The sequence below is a fragment of the Mauremys reevesii genome, linkage group 9, assembly GCF_016161935.1.
Source record: "Mauremys reevesii isolate NIE-2019 linkage group 9, ASM1616193v1, whole genome shotgun sequence".
Lineage (NCBI taxonomy): Eukaryota > Metazoa > Chordata > Testudines > Geoemydidae > Mauremys > Mauremys reevesii.
This window is the reverse complement of record NC_052631.1, coordinates 20493496-20520177: the sequence shown is the minus strand read 5'-3', so window position 1 is coordinate 20520177 and position 26682 is coordinate 20493496. Positions and strand designations below refer to the sequence as shown.

Genomic DNA, 26682 nt, shown 5'->3' with positions numbered 1-26682 from the left:
CACGGCGGCGAGTCGACCTCTGCGGCTCCCCCGTCGATTCCGCTTACTCCTCCTGCCGAGGTGGAGTACGGGTGTCGATTCAGGGATTGATTTATTGCATCTAGATGAGACGCGATAAATCAATCCCCAATACATCAAACACTACCTGCCAATCCGGTGGCTAGTATAGACATACCCTTAGTCTCCCTGCTGCCGTTGTCTTACCAGCCACAGGAAGCCTGTATTCTTTTTAAAGATTGGGCCCCACACACAGCTGGAATGGGTGACTCAACCCCTGTCACTCATCCACTCTAATCACTACCCTATTCAATCACAAGCTGCATTGTTCTCATTTCAAAGGACCCCTTGCTAGGAAGCAGGGGCTGACACACCAACTGCAGGGCAGCCTAGCCCAGATTTCAAAACCCAGCAACCACTCTAGAGTCCTACCAAACTTGATGGCAAGTTCCCAGCACAGAAAGTGCTTCTCTTCCCCCTCCCCCCCCAAGTTAATCAATTATACAATAGAAGTGCCCCAGAGATACTGTCCAGTGACTTAGCTTCCTTAATCTCCCATCCGTCTTTGACTCACCAGCCACACGTCTAGCAGTGCAGAAAATAGGGGCCTGGACTATTAGATAAGTGAAGGCTAATATAAAAGTAAGTAGAAACAAATGTTTACAGCACACAAGTCTCATGAATCCCAGATCAATCTCTGTTCCTCTATATATGGTGGGCCTGATCCTGGAAGTTCCTGAGCACTTCCTGCAAGCTGCTGAAGGCCCTCCACTCCCATTGATTTCATCTGGGCATTGAATGGGCGTGGCACCTTATAGGATTGGGCCTTGTAGTAGTAGATACCTAGGTAACTTAGCATTACCAAGTACAAAAATGTCTCATTGTTGCTCTGGTGTACAGCTTTGCTCTAGGAAGTTCCTTCTCAGGAAGTGTTGATTCCCACTGTGTAAGTTCAGAGGGACTGAGACAAGAGCTTGGGAGTCTATAAGGCCAGGGAGAAGGAAATGTTAGTGATCTGTACAGGAGGTGAGCCGGGGTGGGATGACTACAGTCTTAGATAGTCTGTAATGGCAGTCAGACAGATCAGTGATTGCCTGTCAGAACAGCTAGAACTAAAACCTAGTGCATTGTGGTGCACACCTGACAACATTTTCCTGCTTCTCCCAGCGTTAATCTTGAAGGGTTTATACATGCACCAGTACCAAGTGTTCCATTTTTCAGTTAAGGATCTTCTCCAAGTTCCCCAGCAGAACTTATCAGCTCTTCCAGCATTAATCATCTTGCTCTGAGGGTGGCTATTGGGCTTTTAGAGTTCTGCTGCAATTAACTAGCTGAGTACAAATGCTTGCTACAACAGTCTGAAGGTGAAATCACTTGAGGCCCTCTGTACCACTTAAATCCCATATTGGGGCTAGAGAGAGAGGCTCTAGTAGAATGAATTCATAGAGGATGCCTTTGTGGGTTGTAGGAGTTACTGCATAGCTCTCTAGTGTTTATGGGGGAACGCAGCAAGAGGAATATGTTGGCAGACCATCACTCCTAGCACATGAATCCAGTGGCCCTAATATCCTGCACACGTGGTGAGTAATGTACTAGAAGCATTGGTTGCAGATACTGTTCCAAACCACATGGTGGAGTACACCTTGTGGAATGGGAAGAGATGCACTGGCTCCATGTTGTGCATTTCAATCTCCCCAGTGTTACCAACTCATGATCTTACTGCAAGTCTTGTAATATTTGGTGTTTACTGTAAAGTGCCAGCTCTTGGAGACAAGTGATTAGAGGAGAATCTCAGCTTTCATTTAAAAAGAAAAGTAAATTTCTAACTCACGGATAAAGAAGAGTCTGAAAATGTGAGCCAAGTGAACCCTGAAGACTTAAGCCAGATCTGTACTAGAAAAAAATTGCCAGTATAGCAGTACCACAAATCTGTCCAGTATAGATGCAGCTTATATTGTCAGAGTCCTTTTACCAGCATAGCTTCTACTGGTTCCCTAAGTGAAAAAAGTTATACTCGCAGGAGAGTGCTTTTGGTGGTGTAGCTGCATCTATATTAGGGCATTTCCTGGTATAGAAATGTTGCAAAAATATCAGTCACACCTCCTAGGGCACATTACTGTACTGGCAAAAGTTTCTAGTTTAGACTTGGCTTCAAATGCTTGGAGCTGGCAGCACTGCTAAACACATTTCACCTGTGTTTAATGTGACTTATACCCTAAATGAGGTGCTCCTAAAATATTTTATTGCACATACTTAGTGTTGCGTTTGCAAATATTAATACCGGTATTTCCCCCACAGTTTAGTAAAGCATGTACAGCTCTTCTCATGAACATTTATAAGGAAAATTTGAATTTCAGAGATCAGACTTTTAGCTATTTCTATGAAAAGCAAGTGGTGTTTAATAAACACAAAAACAAAAGAATGGGGAATAATTACATTAACTCAAGAGACCCTGAAAGGATTTTGCTAAAATTTTCCAGAAGTTCCCCCTTCCAGCAGAGACCAAGTGCAGAAAAATTTCAGCTCAAATGATGTAAGATTTAGAAAGTTCAGATGACATGAAAGCTGTTTTGCAATCTTTAATGTGACTTCTATAATTATAATTACATAATCTTTTCCTTTAGAAGAGATAGTACAAACTGATTAGAAATTGGGTTACAGTCTTCTCACAGTAGTACAATAATCAGCCATTCCTTTTGGAAGACAAGCCCAGTACTGAACTCTCATAATGTGAAAGATATTTTTGCAGACCAGCATCCAGTTTCCATATTGTTGCAAAGGCAGAAGAGGGTAGTGGAATGATGCTGTTATATCAACTCATTGCATGTCATATATTTAATGTCAGATAATATCTTAATGGAAAATTAAGTGTTTTTGCAGCTTTGGAATTATGATAATTATAGGATATAATGGCACTTTTCTTTGGCCTTTGTTAGTCTGCTGCTTGTTTTTTACTTTTCCTCATTTGAATTTAAGGTTTGCAAAGGAACTTACCTGACATTGACTACACACCCTTTCATATAAAAAAATTTTTTTTTCCCTGTACTTCAGCTGTGTCTGAACACCTGCCTTAAAGAGAGTGTTGTACGTGTCTCACTTGCATCCCTCATTGCAACAGTGAATGGTTGATTGCTTTGATGCATGAAATGACATATCTTGTAAATGACAGGCTTTCATGTTTCTAGTTTCATGTTGCAAGAGAGATGGGGGGGGGGAAGCCTGTCATTTATGTGAGTCAAATTTGTTATGAAGCTACTAGGGGGAGGGTTTTATTCTAAATGTGTCCATTCCAGGTTTATTTTCAACTTTGAACTTTGCTTCACTGCTAAAATACTGAACCCTGTCTAAACTGAACCCATGTTGTCACTTAAAATCTGAACTGTTATCTGTAGTCATTAAATAATCTTGTAGTACCGTAACCCACACACCACCTGGGTGTAGTGTTCTGTCCCATCTAGTGGCACTGAGACCACTTAGAGACTAATGCAGGGGTGGGCAAACTTTTTGGGCCGAGGGCCACATCTGGGTGGGAAAATTATATGCAGGCCAGAGGGTTGGGGTGCGTGAGGGAGTGCGGGAAGGGGTGCAGTGTGCAGGAAGGGGCTCAGGGCAAGGATTTGGGGCAGAGGAGGGGTGTGGGGTGTACGAGGGGGCTCAGGGCAGGGGGTTGGGGTACAGGAGGGGTGCAAGGTGTACGAGGGGGCTCAAGGCAGGGGGTTGGGGTGTGGGGTGTACGAGGGGGCTCAGGGCAGGGGGTTGGGGTACAGGAGGGGTGCAAGGTGTACGACGGGGCTCAAGGCAGGGGGTTGGGGTGCAGGGTGTATGAGGGGGCTCAGGGCAGGGGGTTGGGGTACAGGAGGGGTGCGAGGTGCAGGCACGGGGCTTAGGGCAGGGGGTTGGAGTGCAGGAGGGGTGCAAGGTGCAGACATGGGGCTTAGGGCAGGGAGTTGGGGGGCAGGGTGCAGGAGGGGTTCGGGCTCTGGCCAGGCTTCCTGCACCCTGGCCCTGGCCCCATACTGCTCCCAGAAGCACTGTGGCCCCTGGGGAAGGGGGGGCAGAGGGCTTCGCAGGTGCTGCCCTTGCTGTGCCTCCAGGTACCTCCCCCGAAGCTCCCATTGGCTGCGGTTCCCTGTTCCTGGCCAATGGGAACTGTGGCGGGCGGTGCCTGGAAGCAACACACACAGCCCTCTGCCCCCCCACTTGGGGGCCGCAGGGACGTGGTGCCGGCAGCCCTGTGGGCTGGATCCAAAGCCCTGAGGGACCGAATCTGGCCCATGGGCCGTAGTTTGCCCACCCCTGAACTAATGAGTCTGCTCTACAGCCTTAGCTAAGAGCCATATGGCTTTTAGCTAACACAGTAGAGGCTCATGCACTAAGCTCCCGACATCCCATGTTTGATCCGGTCTGCTGATGACCGGCGTTACAGTACTTCTAAATGGTTTTCCCCCCCGCCACGCACACAGTTCTTGCTCCATAGTGCTACCAGCCATTCCACTTACTGAACCAAAATGTTAGTAATATATAGCACTGCCAATGTTCAAAGAACTTGTACACCCGATAGCATACTGTATACAGGATAAGAAACCAATCATGAAATGCCTGTCTCAAAGAACTTGCAATGCAATGTCTCAATTCTTTGTTCTGAAGGGTTAGAGGGGTTCTCAAATTGTTTAGTCAAGATGGTTAGTCAAGATGGCCTCAGACTGCGGTCCACCAGCAGCTAACCCTGCGGAGCCACAACCCAGAGTTTGAAAACCCCATATCTAGATATTGCCTAATTTTACAACAGGCTACGTAAAAAGCACTAGCGAAGTCAGTATAAACTAAAATTTCTTACAGATGATGACTTGTTTATACTGTTCTATATACTATACACTGAAACGTAAGTACAATATTTATATTCCAATTGATTTATGATTATATGATAAAAATGAGAAGCATTTTTCTTTTCAGTAATAGTGTGCTGTGGCACTCTTGTATTTTTATGTCTGATTTTATAAGCAGGTAGTTAAGGGAGGTGAAACTTGGGGGTACTCAAGACAAATCAGACTCTTGGAAGGGGTACAGTAGTCTGGAAAGGTTGAGAGCTGCTGCTGTACAACCACAGAACAAAAAAGACAGTTCCTGCTCCTAAAGAACTGGGACCACATATACCATTTTCCAAATACATCACTCTGTTGCTTTCTTTCTTAAATATGAATAGATTAGAGCCTTTAATAAATGATTTGTATATGTTCCTGGAAAGGCTGATTGCCAGTGCAAGAGACGCAGGAACAATCGGTTAGTCAAGATGTGCTGGCCAGAGCAGTTGGCTGGTAGCAGTTTTATGTAGGTAGCATTTTTAACAAACATGAGGAGTGGAGAGTGGGAAATTTTATCAGAGAGACATATCTGTGATTAATTAAATAGACCACCTGATGTCAGTATTCCTTCACATAAATTAGAGCCAGGAAAGAATCTTATCAGCAAAGCCATTAGAGCTGTTTGCTCTGCCACAGCTGTGCTGCCCTTGGCAGGGGTGGGCATGGGGTGTCTGTACTAGCTGGTCAGAGATTAATCTGGTTCAGAAGACCAGCTGTGTTAAATTCAGTTTCAAGATTGTCAATTCAAGTCTGAAGGGTTTTAGGATTAAAAAGCAAATGGAAAAAAGCCCACAAACCCAGCCATATTTCCCCCCCACACCATGACTGTTAAAACAACAACAACAAAAACAAACACAGACACTAGGCCCTAGGAGGGAGAGCGGCAAACATGGCCGCTAGGGCAGGCAGCAGCACCAGACAGTGGACAATTAAAAAATAAAATCTGCCTCCTCTTTAACTGCAAAAAGAGGATGGGGAACTGCAAGAAAGAAATGTAGGAAGGGACCAAGAGAGTAACAGTTCAACAGAAAGAACGAGGTGTACTTGTGGCACCTTAGAGACTAACACATTTATTTGGGCACAAGCTTTTGTGGGCTAAAACCCACTTCATCAGCTGCATGCAGTGGAAAATACAGTAGGAAATTATATATACACAGAGAACATGAAAAAATGGTTGTTGCCATACCAACTATAAGGAGACTAATCAATTAAGGTGGGCTATTATCAGCAGAAGAAAAGAAAAACTTTTGTAGTGATAATCAGGATGGTCCATTTCCAACAGTTGACAAGAAGGTGTGAGTAACAGTAGGGGGGAAATTAGCATGGGGAAATAGTTTTACTTTGTGTAATGACCTATCCACTCCCAGGCTTTATTCAAGCCTAAATTAATGGTGCCCTGTTTGCAAATTAATTCCAATTCTGCAGTTTCTCATTGGAGTCTGTTTTTGAAGGTTTTTTTGTTGGAGAATTGCGACTTTTAGGTCTGTAATTGAGTGACCAGGGAGGTTGAAGTGTTCTCCGACTGGTTTTTGAATGTTATAATTCTTGACGTCTGATGCGTGTCCATTTATTTTTTTGCGTAGATACTGTTCAGTTTGGCCAATGTACATGGCAGAGGGGCATTGCTGGCACATGATGGCATATATCACATTGATAGATGTGCAGGTGAACGAGCTTCTGATAGTGCGGCTGATGTGATTAGGTCCTATGATGGTGTCCCTTGAATAGATATGTGGACAGAGATGGCAACGGGCTTTGTTGCAAGGATAGGTTCCTGGGTTAGTGTTTTTGTTGTGTGGTTGCTGGTGAGTGTTTGCTTCAGGCTGGGGGGCTGTCTGTAAGCAAGGACAGGCCTGTCTCCCAAGATCTGTGAGAGTGAGGGATCGTCCTTCAGGATAGGTTGTAGATCCTTGATGCGCTGGACAGGTTTTAGTTGGGGGCTGAAGGTGACGGCAGTGGCGTTCTGTTACTTTGTTGGGTCTGTCCTGGAGTAGGTGACTTCTGGGTATTCTTTTGGCTCTGTCAATCTGTTTCCTCACTTCCCCAGGTGGGTATTGTAGTTTTAAGAACGCTTGATAGAGATCTTGTAGGTGTTTGCCTCTGTCTGAGGGATTGGAGGAAATGTGGTTGTATCTTAGAGTTTGGCTGTAGACAATAGATTGTGTGATGTGGTCTGGCTGAAAGCTGGAGGCATGTAGGTAAGTATAGCAGTCAGTAGGTTTCTGGTATAGGGGGGTGGTTATGTGACCATCGCTTATTAACATTGTAGTGTCCAGAAAGTGGATCTCTTGTGTGGACTGGTCGAAGCTGAGGTTGATGTTGGGATGAAAATTGTTGAAATCATGGTGGAATTTCTCAAGGGCTTCTTTTCCATGGGTCCAGATGATGATGTCATCAATGTAGTGCAAGTAGAGTAGGAGTGTTAGGGGACAAGAGCTGAGGCAGTGTTGTTTTAAGTCAGCCATAAAAATGTTGGCATACTGTGGGGCTATGCGGGTACCCAAGGATCTCCATGGTCATTAAACAGTTTGTCCATTGTTAAGGCCTGAGCCTGCACTCTTTACTAAGGTTTTGGCTTTGTTCCTTTAGCCTTAGTGGTTAGCTGATATTCAGGGCCTTCCAGAATTGTTTCCATTAGGAGGAGAAATGGCTGATTTGAGTCAGGTATATTTCTTGGTGCAGTCCTGTTTGTTTACAAAGAACATTTACAAAGTCCTGTTTCCCTGAACACAGTAGAAACAAATAGCAGGTGGTTTCTTTGCTCATAATTTCCAAGTCTCTACCTCCACTGAACCCTGTGCCCAAGGTGCTCTCTCTCTCTGCTCCCTTTCAGGGCCATGCTATGACTGCTTATATTGCTGTTTTCTGACTTTTTTTTTTCTTTCTGCCTCTCTTGTGCACATAACTTGCCAAACAATCTACTGGCCCCTCTCCCCGTGTTTGCAACCAAGGAATCTCTCATCCCACACATGGACAGTAGCTTCCCCCTGTTACCAGCTACACCTCTACCCCGCTATAACGCGGTCGAGGGGAGCCAAAAATCCCTACCGCGTTATAGCTGAAACACCGTTATATTGGGGTAGGGGAGGCAGGGCTCCAGCAGTGATTTAAAGGGCCCGGGGTTCCCTGCAGTAGCCGGAGCGCCGGGCCCTTTAAATAGCCTGTGAGCCCCACTGCTGCAGCCCCGGGGGAGCAGCGGCAGGGCTCCAGCAGGATTTAAAGGGCCTGGGCTCCCCACAGCAGCCAGATCCCCAGCCCCGCTGCTACCGTGCTATACACGAACTTGTGTTATATCGGGTCATGTTATAGTGGGCTAGAGGTGTATTTCAGTATATAAAAGAGCTTAATTGCTCCATTGAATGTGAAAGGAGACTGTGTAGGGTGAGGGAGCATTTCAGGGAAGATAATGTTACCTCTAATGTCTTTTCCTTGCATACCCAGCTTCTCCAGTGGTGAGAGGATGGTGGGGGTAGAGGGATGGAAATGGAATGGTATTATGAAGGCAGCTGACCCCCTTCCAGATGGGGCTCCTCCATGTGCTGCTCTCTGGGGGATGATCTACACTATAATTACTGGAGCATGGTTCTAATTAATTTCACATAGATGCACACTGCATCTGATGTTTTGCACTATTTTATCTAAATTTACCAGACTCATTAAGGCTTTAATGCCTGCTCCTTAAATGAATTGCATGCTGCTGCATCATAGATGCCCACACCAAATAATTTATAGTACTGTATTTTATTTTCTGATCATGCCTCTTCTTTACAACAAACTCTCTTGTTTGTAAATCAAGCAGAAAAATTAAAATAAGATTCATGAGCCATCTTGTTAGCAACTCAGATTTATTATTCTAGATCTTGGTACATACCCGCTCTGGACCTTTGAATGTTCAGCTTTGCAATAAACCTATTAAATACACACAAGGGTGTAATTGAAATTAGGAACCCGGTTTCAATAATATTTTATTGGAGTCTGTATTTTACATAATCAAACTTTAACTGGCTTCTTAACAGATGCTGGTAGCGTCTGTAATTTGATCTCAGATAAATGCATTCTTCTTTTAATTGGGTTATATGTTGTTCTCAACTTCTCGTTAAAATATGATCGGAAAGATAACATGGCTGAGCCAGTATAGTGCAGAAGACACTCCTTGAAAAATGTTTATTAGAGCAGTAGGTTAAGTGTCAAGATTTTTCTTTTGTTCTGCAGTGTAATGGGTGCAATACATACAGTAACCTGCAAATGCTATCTTTTCTCACCTGAGGGAGCTAGTTCTCAGCGTTTCTTGCTACTATGTGAGCAAGCTGGAATTAGCTGAATACTGTGTCTGCCAGAAACAAAGATGCTACTTAAGTGCAAATCCGGTTGTGACCTTCCCCTCTGGTGTTATCTAGACCGGTGATCTGCTAGGTTACCCCAATCCTTGCTTCTGGCAGCCAGCCTTACCCTGCTGTGCTGGGAGAACCCCCACTCCTGTGCTGTTCACGCACAGCCTCTGACATGTAAACTGCTCCTTGGTTTGTGCAACTGAATGACACTCGCCAATATCTCTGGTCCCAGACACAACCACAGGAACCTCTATCTTGCAGTGTCCAGTTATGTAGATGTAGGTGGAAGAGAGAGGAAGAGCATGGTAAATGTCTCTCTCTTTTGTCGTGTCCTTTCTTCCCTCTTGGCTTTGCTCCCCCCCTTCACAGTCAGTGAGCATTACCTCATTGCAGTCTCAAACTGACCAAAGGAAGGGGACTCACTTGAGAATCCAACAGATTCTTTGTTGTTGCCTAGGCCAGTGTCCTTTGTTCCTGTGAGGCTGGGCTGGGTTTGTCCCATACATGCCCTGATGAGGTGTGAACTGTGCCTCTGCTTCTGGAGAGTTTTTTTGCCTAGGCCTGCGTTAAGCCATGAGTGCACGTTTTCCACCTCATAACTCTATAAATGAAATTACAACCTATAACGTTACTATAACAATGATTATTATAACGTTACCATAACAGCAACGCTCAGTACATCGTGAGCCTTCCGAAGACACCCGACATGACAAACTTTGCATTAGGTACCACACAATCATATTATAAGGATGAACTTGGGGGTGCTGGGTGTTCCCCTGAGGTACAGGATGTCATACCTCTCCCCTTAGTTTACTGAAAGAGGGTTAGTCACTGTCTCAAAGGCAGTGCGCCCTGGGTCCTCTTTCCTGGACAGGGTGTCTGCTACCAGGTTTTCCCTTCCCTTTATGTGTATAATTTCCATGTCAAACTCCTGCAGGATCAGAATCCATTGCAGAAGTTTGGAGTTCATGCCTTTGGTTCTGTTTAACCATACCAAGGGCGAATGGTCTGTCAGGATCCTAAATTTTCTATTAAAGAGATAGGGCCTCAACTGTTTAACTGCCTACACCATAGCATAACATTCCTTTTCAATTACAGTAATTTTGTTCGGTTGGTGACAGCTTTTTACTCAAGCAGGCAATTGGGTGTTTTTTGTTACCCTCCTCTGTCTGCATCACTACAGCACCCACCCCTATGTCTGAGGCATCTGAACATAGCTCAAATGTTTTTTTTAAAGTCAGGGCTGGCCAGTACGGGTTTTCCAGACAAGATTGTCTTTATCTTACCAAAACCCTTTTGGCATGCTTCTGATCAAACCACCTTAGTGGGTTGGTGCTTTTTACACAAGTTTGTGATTGGGGATACAATGTCGCTGAACCCACACACAAACCTTCTGTAGCAGTTTGCCAGACCGATGAATGATTGAACCTGTCTTTTAGTTTGGAGCACAGGCCAATTTACAATGGCCTCCACTTTAAGGGGATCAGGGGATATCTGTCCCCCTCCAATACAATGTCCCAAATAAGGCACTCTGGCTGCTCCTATTTTGCACTTGTATTGATCACCTTTTAAATACATTTTAGATACTGTACTGAGATGATTGTAGCAAGTTATGATGATTACACCATAAATATATATTGCTGGGCAAATTACACTCAACAGTTACTTAAATTCCTTGCATATGCAAATAAAAAGCCATTCTGTTCATGCTTTCCTCTCTATAGGTGGCACCAACAATTTTGTCATTAAAGACTCAAGGCTGCTGTTCCATTGCTGCAGCTTTCTTGGACAAACCATACTACGCATCCAGGACCGTTGCCACTTCTCACACGCTTTACTACTTTTTTGGGGAGCTCACTTCAGTGCCAATTTCCCACTTTAGTGCCAATTTCCCACTTTCTTATAAATGCTGTTTGGGTTGCATGGGTTTTCAAAGGCATAGTAACTGTGACTAGAAAGCTAATGCTGAAATGGATTTCGGGGTCTGGGATATGGATTTACAATGTAAACTCAATAGCAATTGATAGGTGTCAGAGAAAAATATGCCCTTTATTTTCAATAAAGATCCTTTGGACAACAAAGGACTGGGCCTAATGGGATCCAAGTTAATAAGATCCATACAGATACAAAATGATTTACATGCAGGGAGTGTTTAATATTTATTTGATTTTTGTCCACGCTACTCAAGAGAAAACACCATCCCAGTGAAAACCGGTACTAGCTGCAGAAATCAATATACTGTTGATAATAGTGGATTTACTATACCTGGGTTTTCTGGTGTTTTTTTTTCCATATGAGATGTCGCCATGGTTTTTTTTAATTTAAATATATTTGTCAAAAACTCCTCTCTCCAAAATCTCAGGTGTTCCTTCATCATTAAAGCATGGCTGAATAGAGCAATGCACTGAGTCTCCACAGCATGTGTATGTGATGTCTATGGAAGAGTTGTGACTTTTAATCCTCTTGTCAGAATAAAAGATCAACAATTTACTAGCATTCATATGGGTCATGGGAGGGCAGACTTCCCTGGCATCTGCATGAATTTCTTCCTTTCCTACATTATTTACCCTGGACAACATATCCTATACATCAGGCAGGTGACTAATAACTGAGAGTACTTCCCTGGTGATTACATACCTCCATTAGGTTTGAACCGCCTCCTTTTCACAGATACTGTTTCATCATAAACTTTTCAGAATCTGTCTCTCCAGTAAATGCTAATATTCTGGGACGGCAACGTCTTTTTGATGTTGCACAGCTCGCTGCAGTGAGAGATCTAAAGTACTGATGCAAGCTTTTTCCTCAGCCAGCCAGAGAAATTGGGTGATGTTCCCTTTCATCTTTTTAATCTTTTAACTGCACCTATATAACTTCAGGAGGTACCAATTTGTTTTATGATGCTTTATGCTGAGTTTTGTGTCCAAAATCCAACATGCGTTCTCATTACTTTGATATACATTTCACCTGCAATTTCTCTTCCTCACTGCTTGTTTTAAATCTGAAAGACTGACTCGAGGTGAGTAATTCTCACCTCAATGTGACTGAAATAAGACATCTCTGACATCAGGCAGCTAGCCCATGCTGCCGCTTGTGCTGCCACTCACCACTACTCATGCTACTGCAGCTACACTACTGTTTTTAGCACACTCTCTCAATGAGAGCGAGTGTGTGTCTGCTTCAGCTGGGAATCCCACTCCCATCTCCAAGTGTAGACATACCCTATGAATGTGTAGCAAATATGAGAACTGTCAGAAAGAAATGGATAAGACACTATCTTAGCTGACAATGAGGTAGTCCTGGTCCTCTGATGATTCATCTTTTCCTCTTGATTGCTGGAAACAAATCCCTTAGAAAATTTACACCAGATTTTCCTCTCCCCCAACCTCAAACACACACAACCCCTTCTCAACCCCTATGTCACTATTAGTTCCAGGGTCGGCGCTTCAATTAGGCGACCCTAGGCGGTCGCCTAGGGCGCCAGGATTCAGGGGGTGGCATTTTGTGCGCTCCCCACGGGGCGCGCAGAAGCTTCAGTGGTGCGACGGGAACGGAACTGGAAGAAGGACCTTCTGCCGACGTGCCGCGGAAAACAGCGGGAGGCAATTGAGCAGCTCAGTGACTGCCGCTGCGGCATTTCGGCGGAGGGTCCTTCGACGGCACGACGGGAGCAGAACCGGAAGCTCCCGCGCGCCCCGTGGGGAGCGCACAAAATGCCGCCCCCCGAATTCTGCCTAGGGCGCCAGAAACCCTGGCGCCGCTCCTGATTAGTTCTTTGCTTTTTATTCTCTCAGTGGGGAGATGACTCAACAGTAGCTTACATATTTAATTCATAAGAGTCCACATAGCTGGGTTATGTTTCAGTTTTAAAGGCAGGCTAAAGCTGGTGTTTCTCTATCTAATCTACCAAAATATGTTTTTATAAATTTGGCGGTTTACACCCAGGGACAGAGTCACATGTTTCTCACTGTGAGGTGTTTGCTCAGATGTGGACTGAGCTGTCCATTTAATTCAGAGTCTGACTAAGCTGTTCAAACTGTTGTGGAGACCAGGGATGGAGGGAAGTGTCTGTTCTGCTTGAGTTTCAGCCACTATAACTTGCTGGGCTACCACTATGTTTAGATTTATTCTGCCCCTGGCTGTTGAGGATCCATGAGGAGGTGTTGGTAGCATTGTCAGAACCTCCCTTAGACCATAGGGCGGGATAGGCAACCTATGGCATGTGTGTCAAAGGTGGCACGTGAGCTGATTTTCAGTGCCACCGGTCCGGGGGGCTCTGCATTTTAATTTAATTTTAAATGAAGCTTCTTAAATATTTTAAAAACCTTATTTACTTTACATACAACAATAGTTTAGTTATATTATAGACTTATAGAAAGAGACCTTCTAAAAACGTTAAAATGTATTACTGGCACGCAAAACCTTAAATCAGAGTGAATAAATGAAGACTCGGCACACCACTTCTGAAAGGTTGCCGACCCCTATCTTAGTGTAAGAAGCCATCTCTACCAGGGGCGGCTCTAGGCACCAGCAAACCAAGCTGTTGCCTAGGGCGGCCAAATCTAGGGGGCGGCAGGCTGGGCCGGTGGACCTGCCGCAGTCGTGCCTGCGGGAGGTCCACCGGAGCTGCGGACGACCGGACCTGCCGCAGGCATGACTGCGGAGGGGGGCTCGTCCCGCGGCTCGGCTGGACCTCCCGCAGGCATGACTGCGGCAGCTCAAGCGGAGCCGCCGGACCGTGCCTGCGGGAGGTTCGCTGTTCCCGCGGCTCCGGTGGAGCTCCCGCAGTCATGCCTGCGGCAGGTCCGCTCGTCCCGGGACTCCGGTGGACCTGCCGCGGGAGCTCAACCGGAGCCGCGGGAAGAGGGGACCCGCTGCGGGACCGAGGAAGGGCGGCGCAGCACACCGCGCTGCCTGGGGCAGCCTAATTTCTAGAGCCGCCCCTGATCTCTACCCACTGACAAACTCTCATCACTATTTTCAATCTCCTGGGTTTTAGGGATGTTTATTTAGATATTTTTAGCAAGGCAGCTACAGGAGCATTGGATTCCTCTAGCTTCCTTGACCCCAGCCAATGTGGGATTAGGTCTCCATGTGGCACATGGGTACTGCCCTGGTTGTGTTGATTGATCCTCCTGTTACAGATGAAGAGCAGATGAATGCTGATTCTTCTACAACCTGGCTGCTACTTTTGATAACATACATCACCAGAAGCTCTTGACCCAGCGTGGCTCCCAATAAGATGAGATGGAACTGCTTGAATAATTGCATTTTTTTGTGCGTGCTGAGAGATCCCAGAGGGTAGCAAAGATGATGGTAATAGCTCATCATTGATAACTGTTATCTCCTGCAGAGTTTCTTCATGATGGTCCTCTTGTCCAAAGTATATAGGAGACTTGAAGGGGCACACCTCCACACTGATAGAGAGGAGATTAACGCGCTCCTCTGGGCTTGTTCAACACCAGTGAGATGCACCTGCAAGGCTTGTTCTGCCTGGAGGGTGGGGGAGGGAGGGTTTGGAGTTTAAAAGGGAAAATGTGCCAGAGGAGAATGGGTGTTGAACTGGGAGAAGGCTACTTCACTTCAGACAGGCTTGCTGACAAGGAGACAGCAACATGTCCCACTGTTCTCAAAGCTGTGTGACCCCAGCCTCAGAGCAGCATGCTCCAGGAGGAGGGGACTCCATGTAGACTAAGCCCAAAGGGCTCACTCAGGAAGACTACCTGAGTTCCAGGTCACCTTTGCTTCTTTTTGATTTCTTATGGATTCCCCTCTCCCTTAAGGGAGGAAAGAGAGGAGAGAATTTTTCTTTGTGTTTACTCCAAGAACCCTTTGGACATCTGCTAGGGGAGGGGATGAGAGACAGTAAAAGGACCTGAAGCAGGGTTGGGAGGGGATTCTGGCCCCCCACAGGGGCCATTATGAGAAAATATGGGTTTTGGTGGCTGGTATGTGAATAACACTAGCTCTATATTCCATCCCATTCAACCTGGATGGGACAGTCTAACAGTTTGCCCGGTGCCTAAAAGAGATTAGAGTGCGGATGAGGGCTCTCTGGCTGAGAATCAGCCCAAACCATACAGAGAAAATTCTTTTTTGTTGGGGAAATAACATCAGTTAGCTAATTCACTCATCTCAGCTCTCTTGGGACTGGGATGTTTGCCTGCTGTTTGTGACCCAGATTCACAATCTGCAGGTTTTACTGTGCAGGGCCATCCCTAAGTGTTGTGTCGCCTGGAGCAGAAAACATTTTTGGTGTCCCTCTCAATTCTACCCACTAGAAGGTGAAAGGAAAAAAAAATATAAACAGCAGCCCACTTATGTAGTGAGATTTCCCAGGGACACTATATTACACTTGTGATCCATGATCTGTATTGAGTTCCAATCATAGGCCACGCCTATCATAGGCTGTGGGAGGCTGTGCCTCCCGAAACAGCCCAGCATGGCCCCACCCACGCTCTGCCTAGAAGGCTCCCTCTTGCTTGCCTTTCCTGCTTGACCCCAGCCGAGGCAGGCTGGCTGCTCCTCTTCAGGGAAGTGGGCTGGGGCTAGGGTGAGGTGGCTGCGGTGCTTGGGGGTGCTGGGGCTGGGGAAGCCGGGGGGCCACATGCTGCCTGCCAGGCATTTGAGGGGCTGCCTGCTTGGAGTTTGGGGGCTAGGGGGACTATGTGCAGCCTGCCCAGTATGCTGGTGGGAAGGGGGGGGGTAATGGCTGCAGGGGACTCCGGGCTCTGGCAGGGGAGGAGGGGTGGGGATGGCCAGGGGCTAGTCTCTCCAAGCCGGTGGATCATCCACCACTCATGGTGCCAGTTCATTTCTAAGTTCAGTTGAAGGTGGTGATTTTTAAACTATGAAGCCCTAATTGATTTGGGGTCTGCCAACCTGAAAGACTACCTCCATACCCATATGATACCCTGACAACTGAGATCAGATGAGGAGGCTGCAGGGAAGGCCTTTTCAGTGGATATCCCAAACACCCATTAATTTTAGTAGGGCCAGAATGCCACCCTAGATCTTGATTCCAACCTTGGTCTGACAGAAGTTCATTCTAATTTTCTGGGAGTACTGCAAAGTCCATCTGGTTTCAGACTTTTGGAGGGGTAAGTGGAGGATTTATCAGAGTGGTCTCTATTTCTCCCAAGAAGTCTATCAGGAGAAGACTCCATATTTTTTCTGATTTTATTTTCAATGTCTGTGCACATATGGATTTACACACCCAAATAAGTAAATTGCAATCCTATTATGGCAAGGGGGGATCTGGAATTTCCTCAGGAAAGGCCAGCTCTGTGCATAGGAAATTTTGCAGTGGGATAAGAGCACTGTGACTCCTTGATCACTGTAGTGGTGTTCCAGGAATAAAGGGTTGAAATTACTCATTCACTCATAAACACAATTTGAGAGCTTATTGGATTGATCTGATCTGGGTCACATTGTAAGAGTTCACAGAAATTCAGTCATGTTTATTTCAGTTACTAGCTTTTCCTGTTTTAAGGTTCAAATGCCTCTCCTATAGAATCATCAGTTTTCAATGGGTGCAATCTGTTTGAGGCAGTAGATAAAGTTTCTACAAATATGTACAAGTGAATTATAAGATTAACTATGGCTTTTATGACTTTGTTGACTGTTCCGACTATGCCCTGTTGTATTTACTTTTTTTTAAAAAGTAACTTTGAGGGTAGCTTAAATGCTTTTTTTCTAAACTTCTGAGCAATTGGGAAAGATTAAGCGCCACGAATGGGTAATTCCCTCCTAATGAGAAAACTGAGTGGGCACAGACACAGTATATTGTATTTGTAGTCCAATTTATTAAGAACTATATATGCTCTTGGGTGTGGTATTACTGTAGAAAGCAAAGCACAGCAGAACTCCCCAACCAGACTTGAGATTGACTGCTATCCAAACCACACTGCAGAAGCCTGAGTACACTCCCACCTGACCCCCTGGGTATGTGCTTGGGTGGGTAGGCCAAGCTACCACAGCTATTCTGCTATTTTTGGGTGCTAGCTTGAGCAGAGCTAGCATGTGTGCATCTACCTCCCAGCTTCTGTGTAGACATAGTTTATGGACTGTAGACATAGTCTATAGGTTAATTTTCAATGAGGTTTCAATCTGGACTCCATCTTTGTGCATGTACATCAGTTATTAGTTTTTATACATTTATTAGGCCTGGTTGAAATTTTTTGAACAAAGTTTGTTCATCCACAACTTCTCTTATTGAAAATGATTTTTTAATGTGTGTGTGGGAAACCCTACATCTGATATTTTGCCAATTTTTTTCCATTTTGGGGAAACTTAGTCTTTTAAAATAACTTTCAATAATGTTTCTGATTAAAATGTTGAAGAGATGTATTTAAAAAAATTGTGAAAAAACAAAACGTGTCCATTTCAAATACTTCAGCATGAAAACTTAAACATTGCAAAACTTTACAGGAATATGTCTTTATTTTTCACACAGCTCCAGGGGCGGCTCTAGGTATTTTGCCGCCCCAAGCACTATAGGCAGGCTGCCCTCAGTGGCTTGCCTGCGGGAGGTCCCTGGTCCCGCGGATTTGGCGGCATACCTGCGGGAGATTGCCAAAGCCGCGGGACCAGTGGACCCTCCGCAGGCATGCCACCGAAGGCAACCTGCCTGCCGCCCTTGCGGCGACCAGCAGAGCACCCCCCGTGGCTTGCCGCCCCAAGCACGCGCTTGGCGTGCTGGTGCCTGGAGCCGCCCCTGCACAGCTCTGTTGATCACATGGGAACACAAATGATGGAACTGTCTCCAGGGACTGACAGCTCTCGATGCAGGAGCTGTCCATTTATCCACAGCAGCAGTGTAGTACAGTCAGTGGCAGTGCAAGCTCTATTGGAGTGCCCTGTGACTGCACTTCCTGTCTTTTGTGGAGAGACCTCCAAGAAGGAGATGAGAAGATAGTGCAGTTTCCATGACCATTGTGACAAAGTTCCTCCTCTACCTTGGTGGGTCCTGCACTTATTGGCAGATTTGCTCACCTCAGAGATCTTCCCCTCTGGTGGAACCCACAGTCTGGGTCAACTCCTCCTGTGTCAGGAGTTAGGAGGTTTGGAGGGAACCTGGGCCCACCCACTACTCCGGGTTCCAGCCCAGGGCCCTGTGGATTGCAGCTGTCTATAGTGCTCCTGTAACAGCTGCATGACAGCTACAACTCCTTGGGCTACTTCCCCATGGCCTCCTCCAAACACCTTCTTTATCCTCACCACAGGACCTCCCTCCTGGTGTCTGATAACACTTATACGCCTCAGTCCTCCAGCAGCATGCCCTCTCAGCTCCTTCTACCTCCTGCTCCCAGCTCCTCACACACGCACCTCACTGACTAACTGGGAGGCTTTTAACTAGTTCCAGCCAGCCCTTGATTGGCTTCAGGTGTCCCAATCAATGTAGCTATCTCCACTGCTTTCTAGAAGGATCTTAATTGGCCCCAGGTGTCTTGATTAACCTGGAGCAACTGCCATTTGGTTACCATGGTACCAGGGATTTGTTTAGCCTGGAGCTAACTTACCTGTTCCTCACTACTTTACTGTAGCCATCTGGCCTTGCCCCATCACACCATTCAGTCCATTTCTTTAAGCAATAATACCTATTCTTGTTCGAGTAGTGTCGCTATGGGTGCTCCACTCTAGGTGCACTTTTGCTCCCTGTGCCTTTGTGTGGAGATTCTCATAGCATTATCCGGCCTGTGATAGACAGTCTGATGCCCTGTGCTATTGTTAGACAGCATTGTGCGGGCAAACTGCCTTCAGTTCCTTCTCAACCACCTGAGCCTGAGACTGATCTGTGGCAGATGTTTCCGTTGAGATTACCTCAACTGTGTCCTGGTTTCTTATTGTAGTAGTTAGTTCTTAGTATTGGTGTAATTAGTTAGTTAGTAATAGTAGCTTTAGCTTTCTAGTTCATTTTTTTTCCATATATATATTATTTTTAGATGTTAGTTGGTAGATAGGGTAGTTCTTGTTCACTGAGAGGTTATACCCAGTTCTCCTGGTTTCAGATGTTGTCTGTCATGTTTGGGAGGCAATCCCAGTAAGCCAGGGGCACTCTTGGTGTATCAATTGTGTAGGGTAATCGCATGTTGCCCAGAAGTGTAACTTGTGTCTGGCACTGAAACCTAGAGCCATAAAAAACAAGGAGATCAAACATTGTCTCCTCATGATGATGAGCTTGTTACACCTGACTTCTGACCCAGACCCAGGGACCACTCCCACATGCACTTGTCTCCAAGGAAATCTGCTGTCTTCTCTATCTCTGACCTGCCCTCCTCAAGGGCATCTAAGAGGAAAACTCAAGACTCTTCTCATTAGTCTTCCAAAGCCTGTGCACCAAGTTCACCAGGTAGGAAATCTACCTAAAAAAAGCCAAGGTTGTCGATGTCTTCAGCTACTTCAGCACTAACTGCTCTCCAATCAGGTACCCACAAGGCTGCTTGGTTCCTCAGATACTGAGGGCACTGCTGGATTGAAAGATGGCAAAGACTCTGCCTTGGAGAGATCATTGGTACCATTAGTGGACTGAGGTGGCAAGAAGAGTGCTTCCTTAGTACTGAAGAAGCCTGCTCAGGCTCCTACCGCATGGTATTGTCAGCTCCACCAGCCACTATTACCTTGGTGCAGACCATGGATTTTGTACCGATAGCACTCTTGGTACTGCAGGAGTTTCGTTTTCCTTTGGACCTGGCTATATCTGAGACATCAGATTATCCACTGCTCAGCTAGAAATGTTTTCAGTACCGAGGCCGTTGAGATTGCTGGAAGTTCTTCTGGTATTGACTGTTTAATCTCAGATTTCTCTGGGCGCTCCACATTCCATAATGAGTTTGAGAGAGAGGATTCTGATGAAGAACCATTTCCCAAATATCTATCCAGGGCTCTTCTCCTCATTCTTTTATAGAAGCCCCTTTCCAGAAATCTCTGAGCCTATGACTACTTGTGGCACAAGGTCATCTCGCTGGTGTGAGCACCCATTAGTGCCCTCTCATGCCTTGTACACCACCTCCTTGGCCATAATAGGATCTTTGGGCGGCCTATTTCCAAGGCTTCAAGCACCACCTGTTGCAGAGATAGGCAACCTTCATTGCCTGCCCTCTCTAGGAGAACTTTGAGGAGAAGGAAGCTAGAGCCAATGAAGAGGTATCTCCTCTTCATGTCTGGATGACACAGTCATGCTTAGGGCTCCATGTCTGTCACAGAGGTTGTGGAAATCACAGATTCCGTGACTTCTGCAGCGGCCGGTGTGGCTGACCCCAGAGCCACTGAAGCAGCTGGCTTTGGGGCCAGCTGCTCAGGCAGCCCCGGGGCCAGCCACACCAGCTGCTCCTTGGCTGGCCCCCAGCAGCAATCCTGGGGCGGTCAGAGCAGCCGCAATCTGCTGGCCCCTCGCAGCTGGTGACTCCTCAGCAGCACGCCCCCCCTGCCCAGCAGCAGTCCCCTCTCCCCCCACAAACATCTCTTTCTCTCCCCCCCCCCCTGCAGCATTTCCAGGCCCCACAAGATTTAGTCACAGGTGTATTTTTAGTAGAAGTCATGAACAGATCACCAGCAATAAACAAACATTCACAGCTCGTGACCTGTCCATGACTTATACCTGTGACTAAATTGTAGCCTTAGTCATGCTGCCTCCTCCACCCTTGGTGGATGATTTTAAGCGGTTCCAGGATCTGGTGAAGAGAATTGCTGACTCCTTGCAGAGCCCTCTTGAGGAGGTTAAAGAACTCATTGTAAGCTGCTTGATATCTTCCATTCACCCTCATCTGCCTGCAGAGCCTTGCCTTTCAATGAGGCCCTTCTGGACCCCACAAAGATAATCTAGCACATCCCAACTGCTATTCTGCCTACATGAAGAGAGCAGATTTTTATTTTCTCATTCATCTTCTAATTCTTTAGTGGTTGATGCAATTAATGAACGTGGAAGGCCAGCACCATACTAAATCTTATTTGTCAGCCTCCTTACAATTTAGAATCTCCAACTACCAGGCATTAATGGCAAAAAATAATCATATAAATTACACCAAACTGAATCTTTTCTTTTTTTTCTTTTGTTGACCACCTACCAGTGGATTATAGAGAGCAATTCCAAGCAATTATTGTGGAGGGCCAGCTACTTGCCAGAACATCACCACAAGCCTCCCTTGTCACTGCTGATACTGCCATTCATTTGATCTCTACAAGTGGTAGTTATGAGAAGGGCTTCCTGGTTCCAATTCTCCAGATTTCTGAAAGAGGTCCAGTATATGATGGAACTGGGGTTCTCAGCCTCTTTCTTACTGAGACCTCCCCAACATGCTATAGAAACTCCACGGCCCACCTGTGCCACAACAACTGGTTTCTTCATATAAAAGCCAGGGCCAGAGTTAAGGGGTAGCAAGCAGGACAACTTCCTGGGACCCCATGCCACAAGGTCCCCCACGAAGCTACCTTGCTCAGGTGTTGACTTCAGCCCTGGGTGGTGGGGCTCAGGGCCCTTGGCTTCAGACCCATGCGGTGGGGCTTCTGCTTTCTGCCCTGGTCCCCAGAGAGTCTAACACTGGCCTCGCTTGAGGGACCCCCTGAAACCTGCTTGCGGCCCCACAGGGGGCCCTGGACTCCTGATTGAGAATCACTGTGATGGAAGACCTTCCTTTTGATGGTTCTCAATTGTTTGTGGACAGCACAGATGAATCTCTGTGGAAGTTAAAGGACTCTAGGGATACTTTGTATTCTCTTGTAATCTATACACTTGCCTACAACAGAAGGTTTAGCAAGTCTCAGATAGCTCAGAGATCCCATCCTGCCCAATTCCTGACTTCCCAGAGGCCGTATGAACTGTATCAAAAGAGACAAATTCCAGACAAGGAAATCATCCACCTCTCAGCTTTCCACCTTCAAACAGCAATTTTGATGGGCTGGTCAGGGGTCTGAATTATCATCTGCATCCTTACCAGCTGCACCATTCACCTGCCTTTCTTGCTTTGGCTCCTACCTTTACCACTTCAGGCGGACTGGGAGTCTATCATTACAGACAAGTGGGTTTTGGAGATCATCTCCACAGGGTACGCGATCCACTTTCCAATTCTACCACCCACCACCTCTCCCTCTCCCCTACACCATCCCTCTTCAGGGACGCCTCTCATGAGAGCTTGCTTAGTCAAGAAATACTCTCCCCTATGCTTGGGTGCTGCAGAATCAGTTCCCATGCAGAACTGAGGAAAGAGGTTTTATTCCAGGTACTTCCTGGTACCCAGAAAGAATGGCAGTTGGACACCTATGCTAGATTTGAAGCTACTCAACTCTTATGTGAAGACATAAAAATTAAAAATGATGACACTTGCAGTGACAATTCTATCACTAGATCAAGGGGATCGGTTCTCAGCCCTTGATCTTCAGGATGCATATTTCCACACTGTGATCCACCCATCTCACAACCGATTCCTACATTTTATCGTTGGCCAGGTCGACTTTAAGTACCGAGTGCTCCCTTTAGGCCTGCCATCTGCCGCAAGGGTCTTTCAAAAGTCATGTCGGTAGTAGCAGTCAAGCTCCGCAGGAATGGTATTTCAATGTTCCCTAACCTGGATGATTGGTTGCTGAAGGGTTGCTCCCTGGAACTGACTTCACTGGCAACTTCTGAAGCCACAGATATCATCCTCCACTTGGGCCTACAATTGAACATTCAAAAATCCACTTTGCTGTGCAAAACTTTGAATTCATAGGAGCTCATCTGAATTCAGTTAAAGCAAGAGCCTACCTTCCTCTGCAATACAATGCAGCTCAGTTCTTGACCAGAGAGTTTGGGGGCTACCTTAAATTGTTGAGGTACATGGGGGCCAGTACTTTCATCAAAGACCATGCAAGACTCCAAATGCACAGGCTTTAAGGGTGGCTCAGGACTGCTTATATACCAAACTGACACAGTTTAAATATGCTTCTTTCCATACCCACCTGTATAAAAACCTTTCAGTTGGTGGAAAGACCATCACAACATGTGCACAGGAGTCCAATTTGCATGTCCTTCCTCAACAGCTGTCATAATGATGGATGTCTCCCTGCTAGGGTGGGGAGTGCATCTGGATGCTCACACTTCCCAGGGCAAGTGGGCATCACAAGAGACCACGCTTCACATCAACTTCCTGGAACTCGCAGTGACCAGATACACCTGCTTCCAATTTCTACCACTAATCGGGGGCAAGCCCATAAACGTCATGATGGACAACATGTCACGCATGTTTTATATGAACTGGGAAGGAGGAGCAAGATCCCCCTCCCTCTGCACCAATTGTCCTTGTTTGGAATAAGTGCACATGCAATCAGATCATCATCACAGCAGCCTATCTTGCTGTGGTTCAGCATGTGACCATGGATATGCTCAGCGGGCACTTTTCTCACTTGTGGTCTTGGAAATAGATTCCAGTATATTACACTACATATGCTGGAAATGGGACACCTCTCAGACTGACTTGTTTGCCACAGTGATAAACAAGAAATGTGCCCAGTTTTGCTCTAGAGGCAGACTGGGTCATTGATTCCTGGGGGGATGCCCTTCACCTTTGTTGGTCATTGGATCTACTGTACACATTCCCACAACTCCTCTAATAGTTCTCCTCAAAGTTCTGCTCAAAATAAAAAAGGACAAAGCCAGAGTCCTCCTAATAGTTCTGATCTGGCCCAGACTAACATGATTTTCTTACCTGATACAGCTGGCCGTTTGCTCACAAATAACTCTCCACGCTGCTCCCCATCTTCTCTTCGAGGAAAGTGGGAAGATTCTTCACTCCAATCTCCGAATGCTTCATCTGAAAGCAATCCTGTAATTCACAGGATTACAAACAACCTGCTCAGAGGAGGTAAAGAATATTATTACACAACAGAAAACAATCTACTTGCTTCATATATTATATTTGTCTGGTGTGACCTTAGACATATTCTACTGATGACCTCATCATGGCCAGATATACTGTACTGTATCTTAAAACTAAAGTTCAGGGCTGTTGCTGAGCTCCATTAGAGTCCACCTGGCAGCCATCACAGTTTTCCATTCTCCAATAGAGGGTTATTCCATTTTCACCTACCCTACAAGAGAGAGGTTCCTCAGGGTGCTTGGGAATCTCTGTCCACCAGTCAGGTGTCCTACTTCGATTTGGGACCTCAATCTGATTCTTAAATGCCTTCCAAGACCACCATTTGAACTGATGGCTGCCTGCTCATTGCTCCATTTATCAGTGAAATTGGCATGCCTGATAACTATCATGTTGTTGCGACAGGTTGGGGAAAGAAAGATATCCCTCTTTCACAGTATTTTAAGGGCAAGATTATGTTGTTACCTCCACCCCAAATTTTTACATAAAGTTTGCTTTTGAGATCCATATTAATCAACTCATTCATCTGCTAGTCTTCCACACTAAACATAAGATAATCAAGAGACACTGTTGCACACCCTTATGTCAGGAGAGCCCTGACTTTCTATCTGGATAGGACTAAACCCTTCAGAAAGACCCCCAAGTTGTTTGTCTTGCTCACAGATAGCTCAGAAGGGTCTGCAATCTCTAATCAAAGACTTTCCAAGTGGATATCTGATTGCATTAATTCTTGCTACAAATCTTGTAATATTCAAGCACCTTTGGACATACGAACTCGCTCTACAAGGTCTATTTCCATCACTTCGGCATTTCTCAAAAATGTGCCCATTATTGAAATATGTACGGCTGGTACTTGTGCTTCTATACATAAATTCGTTGAACATTATGCAATAACTCACAGCTCTGCTTCTCACGCAGTGTTCGGCTTGGCAGTACTGTCTTCCGTACTGGACTCTACTCCAAACCCCCTTCTGCCTTAGAGGGAACTGCTCAGTAGTCACCTAGAGTGGAGCACCTGTAGGGATACTACTTGAAGAAGAAAAAATGGGTGCTCTACTACCTGCCCTCCTTTCCCTCTGCTTCAGAGTTCTCTGCAATAGGGCTTTGCGGTAGAAAAGGAACTGAAGATGGTTTGCCCGTGCAGTTCTATATAACAATGGCACGGGGTATGAGGCTGAGTAGCCTGCGTGTGTGGGCCAAATGGACACTGCTGTGAGATCTCCAATCAAAGGTGCAGAGGGCGCAAGCACCCCTAGTGACCACAGTTACTGCACAGGGTGAGTAACCATTTCTTTCTTATGTAACACTTTCTACCAGTAAATTGCAAAGTGCGTCACAATCTCTGATGGATTTGTCCTCATAACACCCCTGTGGGATAGGGAAGTATTATTTTCTCCATTGTGCTTTGGTTCCCCATCTTTAAAGAGAGGCTAAGTGATTTTCCCAATGTCACACAAAGTTTTGCAGCAAATTGAACCTGAATCTCCTGAGTCCTATGCTAGTGCTATGACTACTAGACTATCCTTCCTCTCTAGTTTTCCTGAAACTATCAACAATGATGCCAATTAGTGTCGGTTCTGAGGACTGAGATCATCGAATTTCAAAGATGCTACTGACCAGCTATCAGCTAGTGTTAAGTTTCAGTCACTACTTGCCTCAGCTAGATTTCAACTTGTAGCCTAGAATTCACAAGTTTACTATACCCTTCCCCAGTCCCTTGAGTTATATGCTGTTCCTGGCCTGTACCAGACTTCAAGGCTATGGCTACACTTGCACTTCAAAGTGCCAGTGCTGGGAGAGAGCTCTCCCAGTGCTGTCCGTACTCCAGCTCCCTGTGGGGAATAACGTACAGCGCTGGGAGTTGCACTCTCAGCGCTGGGGCTTTGACCACACTGGCGCTTTGCAGCGCCGCAATTTGCAGCACTGGAGAGGGTGTGTTTTCACACCCTGCTGCAGCGCTGCAAATTTGCAAGTGTAGCCATGGCCTTCATATTTTAATCAGTGTGGCAAAATCAGACATGGACAATCCATAATTTTATTTTAAAATGATTTTAAAATAACCTTCCTTGATGTACAGAGTCATTGTTAACTATGCAGATAGTTTTTATACAGGAAATTTAATTATGGCTGACGGAAAACGTCCCCCTGGCATTTTATTTAATCTTTCCAAAAAGGCAGCCTGGAAATGCTTCAGCAAGAACCTTCTGGAAGTTTGTTGTCTAGACTGATGTAAGTGTAATAGCCATCAGTAATGGATTTGTGAGATGATCCATGAAATTGGCCAAAACGTCTTTACTGCAGGATAAATGCTAACTTTTGACTAATCAAGAAAATGAATTTTAAACTAGAAGGGAGGTGTGGGGCTGGTCAGCTGAGCCTAAACATCTCTCAGCACTTAATTCAATGATGCCCTTGCAATTTCATGGTAAATGGAATTGGTTTACCCTCCTTTCTGCTTCATTTTGTTACTCTTGGATTATTGATTTTTTCCCCCCCTTTCCTTAAATATGTCTGTGTAATTTGCTTTTTGTGTTGGTCTGAAAACCACCAGGTGCTGCTGTTCATACAACACCCCGAACTAGGCTTATCATCTGTTAAATGATTATAAAAAGAGACTGAGAGTGCTCAGCCCACGTGTTTTATACATGG

At 45.8% G+C, this 26682-nt stretch overlaps 1 protein-coding gene across 1 annotated transcript in view; it reads left to right on the top strand.

Moving 5' to 3' along the window:
- The first annotated feature begins 908 nt into the window (after nucleotides 1-908).
- OTOL1 (otolin 1) overlaps nucleotides 909-26682 on the top strand; it is a 118666-nt gene continuing 92892 nt past the window's right edge. Inside the window, exons 1-2 of the mRNA XM_039486948.1 lie at nucleotides 909-1023; nucleotides 1466-1577. Coding sequence (XP_039342882.1) covers nucleotides 1544-1577 — 34 coding nt within the window. The 5' untranslated portion in view covers nucleotides 909-1023; nucleotides 1466-1543. The remainder of the gene's footprint in view (nucleotides 1024-1465; nucleotides 1578-26682) is intronic.